The 17,833-nt window shown below is 50.6% G+C and overlaps 1 protein-coding gene across 2 annotated transcripts; it reads right to left on the bottom strand.

Moving 5' to 3' along the window:
* Nucleotides 1–1,916: 1,916 nt before the first annotated feature.
* On the bottom strand, nt 1,917–7,999 carry FOXF2 (forkhead box F2). 2 transcript variants are annotated; one of them, XM_066372236.1, is made up of 2 exons: nt 6,433–7,999; nt 1,917–2,761 (listed from the first exon to the last, which is right to left on the bottom strand). In XM_066372236.1, exons 1-2 carry the CDS (start codon nt 7,619–7,621, stop codon nt 2,595–2,597), a joined length of 1,356 nt encoding a protein of 451 aa, XP_066228333.1. In that variant the 5' UTR covers nt 7,622–7,999; the 3' UTR covers nt 1,917–2,594. The 2 variants fall into 2 exon arrangements, with proteins under 2 accessions (XP_066228333.1, XP_066228334.1); XM_066372237.1 differs by lacking the exon at nt 1,917–2,761 and adding an exon at nt 6,119–6,240.
* Nucleotides 8,000–17,833: the final 9,834 nt, after the last annotated feature.

Here is a 17,833-nt window from a genome sequence, read left to right as displayed (position 1 = left end):
CTGAATCAGAAACCGAGAGTAGGCCCGGCAGCCCATACTTAACAAAGCCCTCCAAATGATTCTGATGCCCACTCAAGTTTGAGAACCCCATGCTTCAGAGTGAAGATCACCTTATGCCTGTGTCTGCAACATCAGATGCAAAGTTCTTACATGTAATGTTAGGGAAAACATCTGCAATATACAGAAATTGGAAAACATCGGTCGAACTCCTGATAGCTATGATCTAGTGCTGATCTGTAAATAAGATCAACATCCTCACCTCATGGGGTTAGGGAAACAACACCACAAAACGGTCACGAAAGAACCCTGAATCACAGCATGCAGGGGGAGTGGGAGAAGCTGTGGGTCTCTTCACACCACTAGGGGGCGCGCTGGCTTTTCCAATGCCGTCACTGAGAGACGCAGCGTTTTCTGTCTTTGAGGTCCTGTCATTCTCTGTATAAACAAGTTACGTTCAAGTGTTTAGGATATAAATTACGACCATGCCGGCAGCCTCGAAAGGAATGTAAACACAGCACTGTGGTCGGAGCGAACTCTGAAACTGACTGCATAATTTATAGCAGGCCTTGAGTAGCTCAGTATAAAAGAAGAAAAAAAAGCCCTGTGTGACTGCAAAGATGATAATAGAGACACAAAAAATGTTTAAATCACTGTTTAATTTTTGGAACTATAGAAATAAAGCATAAGAATTAAGAATATAGCTAAGACTTTTAAGACAGAGATTTGACTAAGAAGACTTGTCTTTAGAATGAAATTCATTTGGAATACCAAAGCATGTGTGTGAGATATGGAATGAGGGGTATTAAGTGCCTGCTAATTAATTGGCAGAAAGACTTCTTAGGGAACAAAAGAACAAAGGACAATTTTCAAAAGCAAAAACAAAAACAAAACAAAAACTCAGCCTGGAGTCAAATAAGAAAATGGAAGCGTGATTGTGGAAGAGAACTCTACTCCTGCTGAGACCTATGGTTGCCACTGCTACCCCTGAGTTTGAAGGGGTGGTCAGACAGGGTGGTGGGGGAAGAGCGAGTCCTCCTGCCCGTGGGCCTGTTTTCTCTTTGTCATTCATAACTTCACTAGCCCTTGCTTTGGGAGGCTAAGCAAGATAAGAACAAAGGCTGGGAAGGTAACCCAGAGGGAAAATGTCAAATCCCTTCAAAAAGGAAGGAGGGCTTATAGAGCACAAGGGAGAGAAATGTGGGACTTAGTGGGTCCCAAAGCCAAGAAGGGCCAACCAGGCTCTGACTTGGGTAGGGACAGAGAGCTGGCCCAGAACATCTTGTGAGGGCCAGGTTCTGTTACTGTACGGCTGGAGATTGCCCACTGTTACTCCTGCAGCCTCCCCTTTTGGACTCTGTGATCTGATCACCACCTGTTAACAAAATAGGGTCAGCATCCATGCAAACATTTGACTCACAAAGGGCAAGCAGCTCATGTTTTTTGGCACCTAATCCTTGCGGCCTGCTCAGAGCTGGTGGGTCAGAGGAAAGAGCAAATGGCAAAATTTTCCCTAAGCGCACGGAAGAGAACAAAATACACTGTTCATTTCTTCAGATAGAAGGAACTCTTTGCCTTTCATTATCTTGCCTGGTTTTCTTTTAAGTTCCTTTCACCTTCTGGTTTTTGTTTGGCCAGAAAGAGCTACAGTGAAGGAAAAAAAGAAATAGCAGAACATGTTCCTTCTTCTCTTTCTCTTTTCAGAGATCCACAATCAAAACCTGGCCTGTGTTACTCAGGGAACAGACCCCACACCACGTCAATTATACAACTTGGGGGCAAAAAGTGTAGAGTTGCACTGCTGGCTGGTGGAGACAACCTGGCAATTTCAGGATGCCGCAGAGGAAATAGGTCCCTAAAATGACTATTTGTTATATACATTTTATTAAAAATTTTTTACATCAAAATAGTTTGGCAAACTGTAAAAGTATACATAAGTGCAAATATATCTTCCTTTTAAAATACAAGCAAAGTGTGAGTATACATGAGATAATAAAAATATCTTTAAAATATGGTGGTAGAAAATAACCTTGTAAAAAATGTTGTATTATCACAATACTGAAAACCACGTCCTTAAACTAGACACATTGTTTCTAAATACTTTCTTAATAATGTTGTCACCTGTATCCAAATGTAGTGTTTGGAGAAACAGAGCTCTCTCCTCAGCTAGGCAACAAGATGCAGCTTTCTTGAAATCTTGAGTTTAGCAATGCCTTTTTGAAAAGCACACAAATTTTCATAGACAAAGAAAAGCATGCAGAAAATTTGTCTGTGTTTTTCAGACCCTGATTACTTAAAGCAATGAAGATCCCAGAGTAACATGTTTGTTTTTCATGTGGCAACTTTTTACCATCTCTGCTAAGAAGTTAGTTCTCAGTTAACTTTCCCCTGGCATGGGAGCCTGAACACAGGGCATTACCATGTCAGGGCTTGTTCTTCTACCAATGGTAGACAAGTGTCAGTGAGCAACAACATTGGCCTGCTGATTCTAAGTGACTGACGTGCTACTTACTGCTATGGGGTGCACTTTATGTGAGTCCACCTCAGTCCCCCCAACCCTTAAGAAAGTGGCCTTGGCATAGCCTCTTTCCCTCCATTCACATCACACAGGGCTTAATATCCTGACAGACGCTTTGGTGATGGTGGTGGTGATAATATGGCCCGCTAGCAGAGGGATGGAAAGAAGAAATGCTGTTAAAGTTGAGGACGAAATCTTTTCTGTCACACACTGGGGTAGAGTGGTGCTGATATCGAGGCAGTCCCACTGAAAAAAAAAAGAAAATAAAAACTCTTTTCAAGAACAAGTTTGTTCACGTGAAGATGGAACTTATTATTATTATTATTATTATTTTACAGAGACAGAGAGAGGGATAGAGAGGGACAGACAGACAGGAATGGAGAGATGAGAAGCATCAATCATCAGTTTTTAGTTGCGACACCTTAGTTCATTGACTGCTTTCTCTTATGTGCCTTGACCGCGGGCCTTCAGCAGACCGAGTGACCCCTTGCTCGAGCCAGCGACCTTGGGTCCAAGCTGGTGAAACCAGATGAACCTGCGCTCAAGCTGGTGACCTCGGTGTCTCGAACCTGGGTCCTCGGCATCCCAGTCTGATGCTCTGTCTACTGCACCACCGCCTGGTCAGGAGAGCTTATTATTTTTAAAATTTTAATTTAATTGGTGTCTTATTTTTGACTCAGGAAAAAAAGGGGGGTTGGTCTATTGCTATAAACCTGGTAGAGGAAACCCAGCTCTGGAAGTTAATCCAAATTTTAAACTATAAGTCACAGGACAACTCTGGGATAATTATGTTTTGTGTTGATGTCCTCACAAACATAGGGCTTCCTCTAAATCAGGTTCTTTTGTATCTTAATTCTGCTATTCCAGGAAGTCCAGACCGGTGATTCAATTACAAGAGGAGCAGGGACACCGGAACCATTTGACCTAGGTTCTTTTTCCAGGTTCCTGAGCACAAGGCTCTTTCCAAAGCCCAAATCCTCAAACCCCAAAACACCACTGTCGTCCTCACACCTTATTTTCCAACTAACTGGCCCGGTCAGAGTAGCAGCTCACAGCAGGGATATTTCCTGAGCCTAAAAGGAGGGGGCCAGAAAGTCCCAGGGCTATAAAAGGGCCAAGAAAGAAAGCGTGCGCCTTCGCAGGTCCTGAACTTCTTATGCTTCCTGTAGAAAAGCCAAGACTCCAGGGAGCAGAGAACGCTCTTCGATAAGAGCTCAGCTGCAGACTATTCTGCACATCGAGGTGTCTGGCAGAGCAGAGAACCCCGCAGGGAAGACAGAGAGAGAAGGCCTGTACCTCTCTTCCCTGGGGCCGCTCCTTAGCCGAGAGCCGGAGTCAGGTGGCCACCGGGCGCTGATCAGCCTCCTTCCTTCGTTTTTGATTTTTCCGCGCCTGCGAACCCTGGGGCGCAATCCGCCAGGGGTGTCCAGCGCGCTCTGGCACCTGGGCTTCTCCCCGAACCTGGCCTCCCTCCGTGCCAGTTTGGGTCAGGCCTGAGTCTTTCTAGTCACCCGTGCTGTGTGGCGACTGTAAGCTGTACACTGGTGCAGACCTGATTTAGTTTTTGAGTGTGTTAAAACCATACCTGTCGCCTGCAGCGCGTGTGTCCGGCTTGCGTCGCGCCGGCCCTGACCTGGCTGCATCCCAACGCTAAATAGCGGGTGATTTGGCCTACGGTTCTTGCCTAATAACACCTAACGTTGCCAGACATGCGCTGCAATGCTCTCACAAAGCAACAACTGGCCCATGCGTCCGCGATGTGTGTTTGTGGTGCTGCACACACGTGCGCTCGCCCAGCAAGTTACAGCACGTTGCGGTGGATCCCCTAATAGCTGTCCCCGCTGGACACGGAGCGAACGCTCACAACTCGCGCAGGGCCGCGGTCGATGCAAGACGGTAAAGGCCCGAGCTCTTTTTTGGAAGGCTCACAGAATTTAAGGAAGGACTCGGGGCCTCTCTGAGCACACAGGCCTTGGACGCCCTGTACCGAGTGGGAGGGCGGGACTTGCGTGGGGCCTTCTAGGGGAGTGGGGGAGTCAGTGTGTGTGTGTGTGTGTGTGTGTGTGTGTGTGTGTGTGTGTGTGTCCGCGCGCGCACTCGCGCAGTTTGGCTCATAGACTCAGCTCTGCTTGACCTCCCCGCTGCGCCCTGGACCCTCAGTAGGCCGGGGCCTGGAAGGCGGTACACTCACTCTTAACCAGGTCTCGCGGGGCGCCGCGAACCCGGCCCGCCTGCGAGATGCCAACTAGAACTGGGGTAGGGAGTGATGGTCGAGAGGCACGGGAGCCAGAGTATCAGAGAAGAAGGCACAGAGTGTGCCGCTCTGGCTTGGGCCGAGCCACGGCCTCCTCAGCGTTCCCAGACTCGGCCCTGAGGTTGTGCGAGGCTCCTGGGGAAGGCCGCCGCTGAGGCCAGCCCGCTGCGTTCTCTCCAAGACAAAGCGTAGTGTTTCCAGATCCCCGCATTTCTGGGACTTGTGCGTGCGCCTGGTATGTGGGGTGAAGAGAGGGCGGCCACAAAAAGGATTAGAAGTCTCTTTCCTGCGTGATTTTTGTTTTCAATTTTTAGGGCACTCCTTCACAGAGGCTGCGAAGCCTCAGAACCTGGGATCAGGCTGAGTAGAGCCTACCAGGGCCAGGAGAGCGGAGAGCGCACAGCCTGCAAGGCCAGGAGAGCAGCGGGTGGGCGGGCGGGAGGACTAGTGGGCTCCGCCTGGGGTGGGCGGTGATTGAAAGCCAGTCCGCCGGGATTAGAAAAAAAAAAAAAAAAAAAAAGAGGGGTGGGAGGAGGGTCGTCTGTATTGGTTACTTGTAGAAATTCCCATAAAATTGAACAAGACTCTGCTTTCAGTGGGTTAAGTCAGGCTAAAATCCTCTCCGGTGTGGTCTTGCCCAGACTGTCTTTGTTTAGTTAACCTCTGAGACCCGTATTTAAAAAACCTATTTGGGAAATTTCACCGTCCAAGGAACTGATATCTTTTGCCCATTTCTGGACTTTCCTTCTCCCCTAGTGCTCGTGAGGCACACCAATTCAGGGACATATAATGTATGCATTATTCTGCGAACCATTTTCTAATGGGGAGGGGGGACGACAAAGGTAAACTAGAGCACTATTGGGAGACCAGCCCGATTATAATCTGTGGCCGTGGGTGCCCCAGAGGAACTTCATATAAGAGTTTATCCCCACTTTCTTGATAAACCCGGCTACACATTCAAAGTTCTCCTCTACACTGTCCATCTCCTGCAACTGAAAGATTTGGCAAGTTAATAAATTTTCATAATCCTCAACCAACACAATTTACATCAGCAACACAAGTGGTGTCCAAAGGGCAGGCATTTCTCAAAGGAGGCATAATGTGGACCTCAAGTCCTGTTGCCCTAAGACTTCAGTTTCATCAAGGTGAGTTACTGTAGGGAGGCAGGAGACTCAACAACCTGTGAGAGATCCCGGTACCCATCCCTCCTTCCCTCCCCTCCTCTGGACACTTGCCTAGTTGCAGCCCCTCACCACCCACACCCTCAGCATACAGAACGTGTCTGACTTTTTTCGGGGCAAAAACACAGCAAAACAAACTTTACAAAAGACAGAAGGAAGCAGACATACCTCCTTGGCCAAGGTCCCCTGAGGCTACATTGCTTTCTCTCTGCAGTCCATAGGAACACCCTGAGACCCTAGGCTGGCGACTTTGCACCATCCTCCTAAGAATGCAAATTCTGCAGGTGCACCTGTGGGCCAAGGGTGTGGGGAGGGCAATATGACCCCAATCTTCTCTCCTCCGTGAATATGATACCAGCCCCCCAGCATCAACTTCTCCCAGTGCCTTCAGACCCCTAGGCTTCGGCGACCCATTGCAAGTTGCAGTCGCCACGGAGCCCGTAGGCCTAAAGGCATTGCCACCAGCGGGCACGCTGAGTTACCTGACAGCTCCTCGCGGGCGTTCTGGTGCAGGTAGCTCTGCTCCAGCGAGTAGGAAGACATGCTGGAGTGCAGGCCTGCGGAGGCCGTAGGATTGCTGCTTGGCGTCAGTGAAGCAGGCTGCTTGAGGTAAGGCGAGGCGCCGGGCGAGCTCCAGTGCGCCCCAGGGCTCGTGTAGGGCGAGTGGCACTCGATGGCGCTCGCCAGGGCAGGAGACGAAGGCACAGGGCTGCTGCTGTTGTCCGGGCCGTAGTCCCCACCGCCGCCGCCGCCCCCAGCCGTGCCTACACCCCCAGGCCCGGCGGGCACGGGGCAGCTGGCCATGTAGGTAGAGCCCGGGTTGGGCGACAAATGCGGGACGTGGTGGTGGTGGTGGTGGTGGTGTGGGTGTGCGTGGCTCGGGGCTCCTGCGCCAGCGTCGTAGCCCGCGGGCATCATGTCAAGGCCGCCGTAACCACCCTGCCCGTGGCAGCCAAGCGGTGCCGACGGGGGTGCCTGGAAGTCGAAACTCTGGGGCAGCAGTGAAGCACCGAAGCCCAAGCCACTCACCACACGGTGGTACATGGGCTTGAGCGCCTGACACTTCCGCCTGAAGCCGCGCGGTCGGCGGCGGAACGAACCCTCCTCGAACATGAACTCGCTGGCGGGGTCGATGGTCCAGTAGTGACCCTTGCCGGGCCGCCCAAGCCCCTTGGGCAGCTTGATGAAGCACTCGTTGAGCGAGAGATTGTGGCGCACGGAGTTCTTCCAGCCCTGGTAGGCGCCGCGGAAGAAGGGGAAGCGCGCCTGCAGGAACTGGTAGATTTCGCTGAGCGTCAGGCGCTTGCTGGGCGAGCTCTGGATGGCCATGACGATGAGCGCGATGTACGAGTAGGGCGGCTTCTCGGGCCGCCGCAGTCCGGAGCTCGCCTTCTTGGCGCCCCCACTGCCGGCGCCCGTGCCGCCGTTGCCCGCGCTTTTGCAGGGAGTCGATGAGGCGCTGGCCCGGTTGGAGGAGGAGGACGAAGAGGAGGAGGAGGTGGAGGATGAGGACGATGAGGACGATGACGAGGTGGTCTCCAGGGTGGCGGCGGCGGACTGGGGACTCATCAAGGCGGCCTGGAGCGCGCTGGGGGCCGGGCTGCACGCGCGGCGGAGCAGAGCCGGCGGCGGGCGCGGTGGGGGCGGCGGTGGCCCGCCTTCGGTGGTCATCTGGGCCCCAGGAGAGAGGCCGGGCCGCGGGGGCGGGTCTGGGGCCGGGAGCGAAGGCGCCGAAACGGGGTTGGCCCAGAAGCCCGGCGAGCGCCCTAGCCCGCCACTGGGGCTGTAGCCGTGGCCACTCCGAGCCAGCGCTTCGGCGTCGCCTCCCTCAGCTCAGCTGGGGCTTTTGGCAGCGGCGGCGGCGGCGAGCGGGAGGCAACGCCCGGCGCATCACTCCCCTGAGCCTGGAGCCCTTGCCTTGCGCAACAGCCCCAGGCCGCGGAGCCAAAGCGGCGGGGCGCGGGGAAGCAGCCGGGACCCCGGGGACAAGCCCGTTGTCTTCCTTCAAGAGCGCTCTTCGCTCTGTCTCTCAGACTTCCTCCCTCCCGCTGCTCCACCCGGCCGCCCTCTCTCCCTCCCTCCACCCCTACCCCGCCCTGTCCCCTCCTAGAGCCGCCGCCTCGAGGAGGGCACGCTCCGCCTCGGAGCTCTACCTCCCCCCCTTTCCCAACCTGGCCGCAGGGTCCGTCTTTTATCTCCTTTCTTGCTCTTCAGGGTCCCACTCTGTCTTTTAATTCCTCTCTTGGCCTCTTTCCTTCTCCCTCACCCACCCTCTTTAAAAGAAAGAGATCACTGACTAACTAAGCCTTACAGCACCCCTACCTCTTATTCCAGACATCAGCCGACCCCCGTTGAGTGGACTGACCCCTCCTCTACCTCCTTCTTTTCCTCCCCCTAAATGCCTCCCTCTCAAAGCCTCCTGCTCCCTGTCCTCCTCCACCCCCACCCCTTTCCCTCACCCCTTCGGCTCTCCTCCTTCTCCTCCTCCTCGACCCTCCTGGGCCGAGTGGGGCTGCCGCTGGTGCCGCCGCCGCCGCTGGGAGCTTCCTTAGCTGCCTTCCCCCGGGTGCCCGCACTGACACCATCTGTCAACATCATTTAGACATTGCAGCCCTCAGTACGCCAGGGTGCCAGATACCCAAAGGTAACTTGCCAATTCTCTCTTTTTCTGACAGAGCCTGCAGGCTCCACGACAATTGTTAGCAAAGGGCGAGAACCCTGGGCCCCCAGCACCCCAGGATTATGGCCTGGGGCGATCATGGGCTTTTGCTGAACTTTCAGAAGAGGGGTTTAGAGAGTGAACGCTAAACCAAGTTTTAGAGACTCTGGAAATCGGTTGAATAGGATTAATTTTGCATATTTTTTCCACTCAACGTTTTGTAAAAAGAAAAAAAGAAAGAAAGAAAGAAAAGGCCGGGTTGAGTGAGATAAATGAGAAAGCTGTTTGATAGTCCTAAAAGGATATATGATTGTTACTCGACTTACATTCTCAGTCTCAATGTTGCCCACCAAAACCAAAATTGTGCCATTGGGAAGCTACCTTTTGTGGAGAGTACTCCAGCCCAGTGTAGCTATTCCTCTCTGAGTAACAGTCTGGCTGGGAGTGAAGTGTGCCCTGGGGAGGGATTATTTCTAGTGAGACTGGACAGTTAGTTATTGGATTGCACGTGCAAGGAAATGTAGTCTGACCAGGAACAGAGGCTGGAAGTGGGAGGTGGAGGGCTGGAGGCCTGAGAGCTGGCAGGGCCACACAGGACCTGATGGGGGGGGGGGCAGAGGGGAGGTGCTGCTGACTAGAAGACCAAATGGGAATAAGAGTTAGACTCATCTCTGTGTCTACTCTAAAGGACCAAGGTGCAAACATGGGTGCTTGGAAATCTGGGAGATGTTGGAGGCGGAGGCAAGAGAAGGGGAAACTGTTCTGAGATCCTGCGAAAGGTAGGCAGCAAAGAGCCTTGGGTGGAACAGAACCAAGTCAGGCCTCTTGCAGCTGGCATTAGCTATCTGTGCCCCTGGAATGCCTGGGGGCCTGCTCCTGGTTGAGTGTGCTGGTGGCACTGCAGACGCAGAGGAATGGGAAGGGTGGGAGGGGAAAGCTGGGGGTTGGGCTGGGTCTGGCCCCAGACAGTGACCTGATGTTGAGTGGAAGCAGGCTTTTTCCATCAAACCCTGCCTGGATACCACACACAGAGACTGAGTGTCAGTTTACTGCCTTGAGCTGGGCTCCTTTTCCCTAAGCTCCACAGTAATTAGACAAAGAAAACCTAAATTAGTTGAACAGGCGTCGACAGCTTCCTCCAGAGCACCCCTGGTACCTACATGGGAATGTGTCCGAAAATGGCTTGATTGTAGCTGAGAGTCAGCTAAGAAAACACGGACAAAATGAACTCAGTTTACCTCCCATTTCCAATAGAAAAAAGAAACAAGTCGTTCTTTCCGGATGGGATGTTTTGATTGAGTTGGGGTAGGGGATTTGCAGTAGTTTCCACTTTTAAGAATTTTTTTCTGAGTAACTGGTGAGCTTTTTTTTTTTTTAAGAGGTGGATGCCTATTTATTTTATTGTATTTTCTCTTATCCCCTTTTTGTCATTTTGTATGAAATAATTTAAATATAAATAACTAAATATAAAAGTAAATACAGTATGTTCATTAAATCAATGCTTTGTCTGAAAAATAAATAAAATAGGAAGTGAATGAGGACTGATAGTATCTAAAAGGAGCTGTGTGTGTGTGTGTGTGTGTGTGTGTGTGTGTGTGTGTGTTGGTGAAGAACTGACCCAGCTAAGAAGCATAGAAAGCAAGCAAGCAATTATTTCATTTTTAGATGAGGGTGGTGGGTAATGAATTTAGAGAAAATTCAGCAAATGAATGTTACTGTCACTAGACCCTCTGTGATTTTCTGCACCTGAGGGGATTCTATGTACATTGGATTTAAGGTCCTAAAAGGTTTTAGAACTCAAGAGACTAAACAGCAGCAATCCTAAAACCCAGGCAGGGCTAGAAATAACCCTCTGTACTAGTAGTTACAGTTTAGGGGTCATGAATCTTTTTGAGAATATGATAGAAACTTTGGTGCCTACCCCCAGAATACTTCCTTTTTTCCTGGAATATTAGGGTGTCCACAGATACTCTTCTTCTTTTTTAACCATAGTCTACAAATTGTTAGTTTCTACCAATTCAGCTGGTTGATTTATCAGGGATTTTAAAAGGTCCCCATCTCCATCCAAGTGGCAGGATATCCATGTTATATAAATTCTCTAAACTTGCGAGAAATATCACTTATAGTTTGATGAATGTTACAGGAGGCTAGACAAGTCCTGGAAGGGCAATGGACATTGGAGACAGTATGAGCCCCAGCCAGGAGCAGATCAGCTGACTTGGAATTTTTCTCTCTTTTTAGGGGTCTTACTATTGCCCTGCACTCCAGAAAGCTAAAAAGGTTGGTGACTTTCTGAGCAAGAAGGGCTCTTTGCCAAAACTTTGTCTTGGAGGCCACACTTCTGCCTGTGGAAACTGTGCCCTTGGCAGAAACCTTCTGGTCTACAAGGACTCTGCATTTGTACCTTTTAGACTTCACAGGTACAAGCCTTTCAGTTTACATCATGTCACGTGTTGCTGCCCCCCCCCCCCCCCTTAAGAGGTAAGGAAACTGAAGTATAGTGAAACCAGATGACTCTTGGAAAGTCACACCTGAGCAAGTGACAAAGCTAATCTGTAGCACAGGCCTGGAGTCCCACTCTATTTCCGCTTCCACTCCATCACTGCAAAACCTCTCTGAATTTTGTTTTGATTACCGATTTATACACACCTCCTGGATAAGAATGTGTACTGTAAAGAATTGTGTCAAATTCTTTATCCCTGGCAAAGATATCCAAATTTCTGTTTAGCAGACTGTTTAAAAGGGAAGTTGTGATTGTCTCTGAAACAAGAGACAAAGCATCCTTGCTTAGGACACTTCTCCTCTCAGAGTCCCCTCTTTTGGTGGAGACTTCTTCCAGACTGTCACTGCTTTACAAACGACAAAGATCTTGATTTATTTTTCTTACGGGGAAAGAAAGATATGGCTCGTTAAAATGAATATAGAGAGCAGCCCAAGCGCTCCTTGGTTAACTGGAAATGCACAGCCTTGGTGCAGCTGGTCTCCTATCCAAGCCAGTGCTCTTCCCCCTTTTAGTGACAGTCCCTGTCTGGGTCGGAGGTTCCCTGCCAGCCCCAGACCCCAAAGCCCTGCCCCTGCTTTAGCGTAGAGGAGTGTTAGCTTAGAGAAGCTTGCCTTTCTCCGATTTTGTTCTGCAAACGGCATCTTATTCTAGGAAATCTCTTCATTATTGCGGTTTACATGTTGTGTTCTTAGCATGCTTCCTCTGCTTCGTGGGTTTTCTATGAAAGGGCTTAGACTAAACCAGTAATCCACCGGAGACGCATCTGCGCCAACGCGGTTTACTTCATTTAAGACCTCGCCTCCTCCTGGGGTACTGCTCCATCTTCTTGCTCCTCCCTTCCTTCCACTAGCCCGGCTGGAGCAAAGCCTCTTACTAGTTCAGTTTGAAACCATTTTATTCATCCTGTATTTTGATACAAAATAAATGTATGTGGAGAGTTCTCCAGCTCCTGAGAGAACTTTCTACGTGGGGTACCGTGGGACTCCGTGCTGAGGTCTAGGGGGTGTCAGTGTGTTTGAGGAAATCACCGATGACCACGAGCCTGCGTGCCTCAGAGTCTCCTCTAGAAACTTTAGTTTACGATAAAAAAAAAAAAAAATCTGGCCAGGAGGCCAAGTAGAAGGCTCCGAGGCTGGGGCGGCAGAGAGGAACTTGGCAAGAAGGAGCAACAGTGAATTTCTGCATCCTTCTCTGCGTCTGTTCTCTTTCCTCGGTCCAGAACCTCCCAGGCCTCCAGGTTTGAACATCAGCCACCCAGTTCCAAATGTTTATTTGGGTAGAGTCTTCCGCTCTCCAAAAGCCTGTGTCCCGGGCAGGGCTCTTTTTATAGCCTGAAAGGTCCACGGATAGCTCCAGATCTCCTGGGCCTAGGTGGAGTGGGCATGAGTTGATCACACACTTGGTCAGGTCTGAGGAGTTTGAGGAGGAGGTAAAAGGGGTCCAATTACCAGGGCCCCATGGGAAAGCCACTTCTCTTCCCTTTCTCCGCACTTCCCAGATTTTGTTCCCTTTGGTGGAGAGACACAACTTTGTGGTGCTCTGACAGCTGACCCAGGAGGGGCCAGACGGGGCACCTACCTTAGGCTTCGCCTACAATCTGCTGCATTTACTTGTGGGGAGCCAGAAGCTTGAGAAGAAGGTTTCTAGGGCAGGGACGGGCATTCTTCCTTTTCAAAGGCAGCTCTGATGCCGCGGGAAGGAGAGAAATGACACCGTGCTGGAATAGTGGAATAGACGTCTGTGCATCTCCCGTGAGGGCAGGAACCAGTGGGCTCCCCGTGGCCAAGGAGAACTGGAAAAGTCTGTACTGTACACATTCTCAGTCTCCGGAGAAAAAAGGCGGAAGCAAATGTGGGTGCTGGTGCCCTCCCGGCACGTTAATTTTGGGTCCTCTTGTGCTGCTGGAAGGAAACTCGCCGCTGTTGAGAAAGAAACCGGTGGAGCCAGGTTTTTCGAGTGGGCCTTAGGTTACCTTGAACTCAGCATTTCTTTCCCTGCTCCCTCCCCGACCCCACCTCTGCGACCCACTTCTTGGCTTCATAGGAAGCCTCGTGCCCGCCGTCTCCGCCTGCCTCGCCGGAGGAAGGTGGCTGGGCCCGGCCTAGACGCAGGGCAAGGCTGGCGAAGGGGCTGGGCTCAGTCCGGGAGGGTGCGGGACCTGGAGCGGTTAGCCGCGGGCACTGAACCAGAGTGAGCGGCTAGCGCTGCGTAATACACCAGCCACGCGCGTCCGCAGGTCGCAAGTCCATGCGGAGGACGCCCGCGTAAGGGGAGGAGAGGTCTGCCTGCTTCGGGTTCACGGGCAGGGAGGCTCCCTAGAAGTCCCGATTCAGCCTGGGTCGAATTTTCTTCTGGTGTCTGGCTGTTCTCCTCTTCCCCGGCCCTCCCCTCCCCCCAAATAAATAAATATCTCCTAAGGCAGCGAACTCCACCGGGCCCTGCGCGTCGCACAGCAATAGATGAACTTCCTGGAGCATCAAAACCCCCCTCCAGTCCTCCCCGCTGAGCTCAGGATATGGAGCGTGCTCGCTTCTCTTTGGAAAAGGAAACGTAGCTCTTCCAAAAATATAAATCAGCTCTGACGTCCAAATATTTCTTTTGTCCTCCAGCATCCTCTGTGGGGATAAATAAAACGTGCTTGGCGCCCGGAGCCCGACTCGGGACCTGGGGGCGCCCAGACGCCGCCTTGGAGGAGCTACCATTCGGGAGCCTTTCCTCCTACCCAACCCCCATTTCTCCTCGGCTCGCTCCCATCCGCAGGCTGGCAGTTGGTCTTCGTTCTGGGTTGCGGTCTGACTATCGGTCGCGGGAGGAAGGAAGACAGCCCCTTGGTGTAATCCCCTGCAACCTTACAAGGCGAAAGGCTCACGGGGCCGGCGCGTGGGGGAGGCGATTGGGGACTTGCGGCACCTGGGCTGGGACATTAGAAGAGGCCAGGACAGCACCGGACGCCGCGGCTTTCCAGGCTGCGGGGACGGGGGAAGGGGGGAGTGATGGCTCCGCGTCCTTGATGAGGCCTCAAAGCTGTCTTCCCAGGCTGGCCTTGCCCTCTTACCAAGCCTGGTTCCGAATTAGGGGGCTCCAACACCAGGGCAGCCTCCTCCTAGGGGGACTGGCCCAGAGGTATCCATGTTTCGGACCATGTTTGGGTCCGAAAGAACCCGAGTGGGCCGTCTTTGAAAGCTGTTTCTCCACGAGAAGGAATACAGCTTTGCAGAGTCAGAGGCTGTGTCCACGTCTTGATCCCTGGGGTTCTGAGCTCACGGATTGTCTGGATAGCTTAAGCTGGATCATCCTTATGCCTCCACCCTCCTCCTCATCTTCCTCCTCTAATTTGGGAGAGGTGGACAGGTTTTTGACTGGGACTTCGAAAAGAAATCTGTAACACGGGAAACCACATGCAGAGAGCGTGGTTAAGGAGCGGGAGTAGGAATCTAAAGGGGGGGAAAGTTGAACACCTTGGGGAGCAAGGTGGCCTGAAGTTGCTTTTGGCACCTCCACTCCCCCCCCCCCCCCCCCCCCGCTCTCCTGACACCTTGGTGTTGGGAGCCCAGCATACTTTATGCTGTCCCCATTTACTTCCCAAATAAATGCTCTGTGTCACCCACGTGGTGCAACCAAAGGCTAGGTTCCAGGAAAGGCAAGTCTCCACCTGCCCAGGGGTCACTCTCTCTGTTCTTACCCCCCCCCCCCCCCACACACACAAAGATTTCTTTCCAGGCCTGAGGCCGCCGAGACTGAGAGGTGGGACTGTTTGTTATCCTGCCGTCCTCCCTCTCTCTCCCTCTCTCCAGGGGAGTCTTATTGATTAGCTGCCTCGAAAAACCACTGCCCAAAATGTCCCAGAAGGGTTTAGACAATCCATCACCCACCACTTCAAGAATGCTTCCTCCCTTTCAAACACAATCCTCGAACACCAGACGGGCTGCGGTGGGGAGGGCGCGCACATGAAAAGAGAACAGCTATATAATCAACGTCAAAGCCATCCCGCAACCTTTCGGAAACAGGGACTTGGGCCAAAAATCCCTCTGAATGATTTACGCAGCCCTCCTCCCCCTCTACTTTGACTCTTCCGGTGCCTGCTATCACGCAAAGCCAAACGCATGTCCCCGGCTTTTTGTTGAACGTCCACACCAAATGCTTCTTCGTGCATTTTGGGAGAAAGTGATTTTCATATCGGGGGAAAGGGGAGACTCGGCCTGATGGACGCGTACTTTTGGAGCCTAGTCATGGTGTCTTGATTGATGGAGAGCGGTGAACTCTCTGAGAAGGCCGGGAACAATTTTTTTTTTTTTTTTTTTTTTTGCGGTGGTTCAAGTGGGCGACATCTCCCGTCTACACCAGAGCCCCGGGATTTTTCTTTTTTGCGGGCTGTGCCTGCCCTTTCCCTTGGGCGCTCGCGCGAGAGGAGCGAGAGTTCTTCTCGTTTCCGCTGAGTGGCGCCAGGCTCTCGGGAATCGCAGTCCGCGAGGCTGACCCGCGCGGATCCCTCGCCGCAGCTCCCCTTCATCTGTCTAAAGCTCTCCACGCCCACGGCGCAGGCCCCAGGTCTGTCCTTGGGCGGGCCAGTGTTTGGTCCTCAGGTGGACAGATTTCTTTAAATAACTCGTACTCTGTTGGCCACCTAGGACATAGTCTGCTTTTTCTGCGCCTCCTACTTCATTAAAACATAAAGGAAATTCGTCTCTATTGAAATGAGCTCTATCCCTTGCAAACATTGCTTAGGAATGTTTGAAGAAATTCAAACTTACTGAAGAAATTGAGGATTCAATTCAAGTGTTGTGGTTCCCGAATCAAGCGTCAGGGTTACACGTGGAGCCGTCCTTGGGTCCTAGTCGAAAACTATAGACCATGAGCACCAGGAGAGGATGGTTCCGGCTGTTTCTGGAGCGGAGCGAAGTGTCCTGGAGAAGCCGTTGCCTTTCTGGAACTCGATGGTCTCATCGTGAAGTGGCTCCAAAACCATACTTGTTTTCTGGGTCTACAGTGACAGGAAGACAACTTTTTGCTTTATTATTTCTCATTCTCCTGAACTTCAGAAAAGCTCCCTAAACTGTAGGCAGCTACCCAAACTTGACCTTTTCAAGTCTGCAAGATAAAAAAGGTACTTTGAGGCTCCTTTCGGGGCTGGTGGGTATAAAGTGGAGGAGAGATTACAGGGCAGTTAGGCGAGGGATTCAAGAAAGCCAGAGGCACAAGATTTAAAACTTGAGGCAAAGATTTCACCTACTGGTCATCTTCTGTGCCGTGGTGTGAGAAGGAACTGGACTTTATCTTTTATGAGACAATAAGGTATTCTCCATCACAATTGACTTTTATGTAGGGAAAAAAATTAAAAATTAACGACTTAGTTATAATTTACACACAATAAAACACACCTATTTTAACTGACAATGCTGAAATTTTACTGTTTAAAATATTTTTAATTATGAAAAATTTCACAGTATACATAAGTGGACAGGGTGTACAATAAGTCCTCCCTCATAGACCCATCACCTAAATTTAACAATCATCAAGGTTTTGCCATACTTGTTTCATTTATCTCTTTTTTATTTTTACTTCTTTTGCTGAAATATTTTAGGGCAAAACCAGACATCATGTTCTAAAAGTGAACCTTGTTACTCCTCCCCATGCCCTCCAGTTCTAGCTCTCTCATACCTAAAATTACATTTGGTGCAGACAAGCACACTTCCTTGGGGAAGTTCAAAGCTGGGCTGGAGCATTATTGTGGATGTATGTTTTACAAACAGAATTCTCCATCCTGCTGCCTCTTCACACCAAGTGACTTCTAGCCCGGTTTCTTGGCTTTTTTCTGGCTTTGTCCCTCCCCCACCCTCACTGGGGCCAGAGGTGTGTGCTTTAGCAGTGAGCTGTGAAAAGGATGTTCCTCTCAAAGGCCAACTGATGCCACACTGCCTTCGTACATGCACACCAGATCATTGCATGCACATGACATTGTTACAAGATCATTCGTGTCCTTTGAATAGATTTATACATATGTGTGTGTGTGTGTGTGTGTGTGTGTGTTTATCCCTGTGGACCATAGAATAGTTTCTAAATTTTTTACCCAGGCAGTTGCCAGCCAGGAAAGAACTTTTTGTGTTGTTACAAAGTGACTGTGGGAGGATTTTGAACTAGGCTGGAGAAGTGAGGGGGTCCTGGGTGGAACAGTGGACCAAGAGGCGCTTGGTTGGCCCACACCTTCAACTACCAGTTCACACTAGGACTCTGTACAAATATTATTTTATTGATTTGTCAGATTTTTCTGCACCCCCCCCCCCCAAAAAAAATACATGTTATGGTAGTTGTTAGCATTTCCATGGTCTTTAATGCAATCCTGGCTAGATGAATAGTCATGTAGTGATCATAGGCAGCCCTCCATTGATTTTGTTTGACAACACACTTGCTTCTGGTAACCTTAGGTAAGTCTTCGAGCTTCACTATCTATTTTTTTTTTTGTAAAATGAAAATAATAAAAATAATAACAAGCCCCTTCCCATGGTGACTGAAAAGATGAAATAAAATTATAAAAAGAGCACTAACATTTATTGCCTTATACATATTTATCCTGTTTGGTTTTTTTTCCAGTTGAACAAAAACAACTGTTTGTTTTAGGATACTCTAAGTTTCACGCTTACTGGGATCTTTCTTTCCGTGAGCAGTCTCTGATATGCACGTTGGTTTTGTCCTAAAAAGGAAAAAATGTGTCCATTGTGTATAA

Source organism: Saccopteryx leptura, chromosome 3 (genome assembly GCF_036850995.1).
Source record: "Saccopteryx leptura isolate mSacLep1 chromosome 3, mSacLep1_pri_phased_curated, whole genome shotgun sequence".
NCBI classification, from domain to species: domain Eukaryota; kingdom Metazoa; phylum Chordata; class Mammalia; order Chiroptera; family Emballonuridae; genus Saccopteryx; species Saccopteryx leptura.
Note: the sequence above shows the minus strand (reverse complement) of the source record. Positions and strands in the feature narration are given on the sequence as shown.

Excerpts from the sequence above, each read along its gene's own strand:
- FOXF2 (XM_066372236.1), bottom strand. The coding sequence starts at position 7,621 with ATGACCACCGAAGGCGGGCCACCGCCGCCCCCACCGCGCCCGCCGCCG. Across the intron at positions 2,762-6,432 it reads CGCCCGCGAGGAGCTGTCAG|TGGGACTGCCTCGATATCAG; the intron begins GTAACTCAGCGT and ends TTTTTTTTTCAG.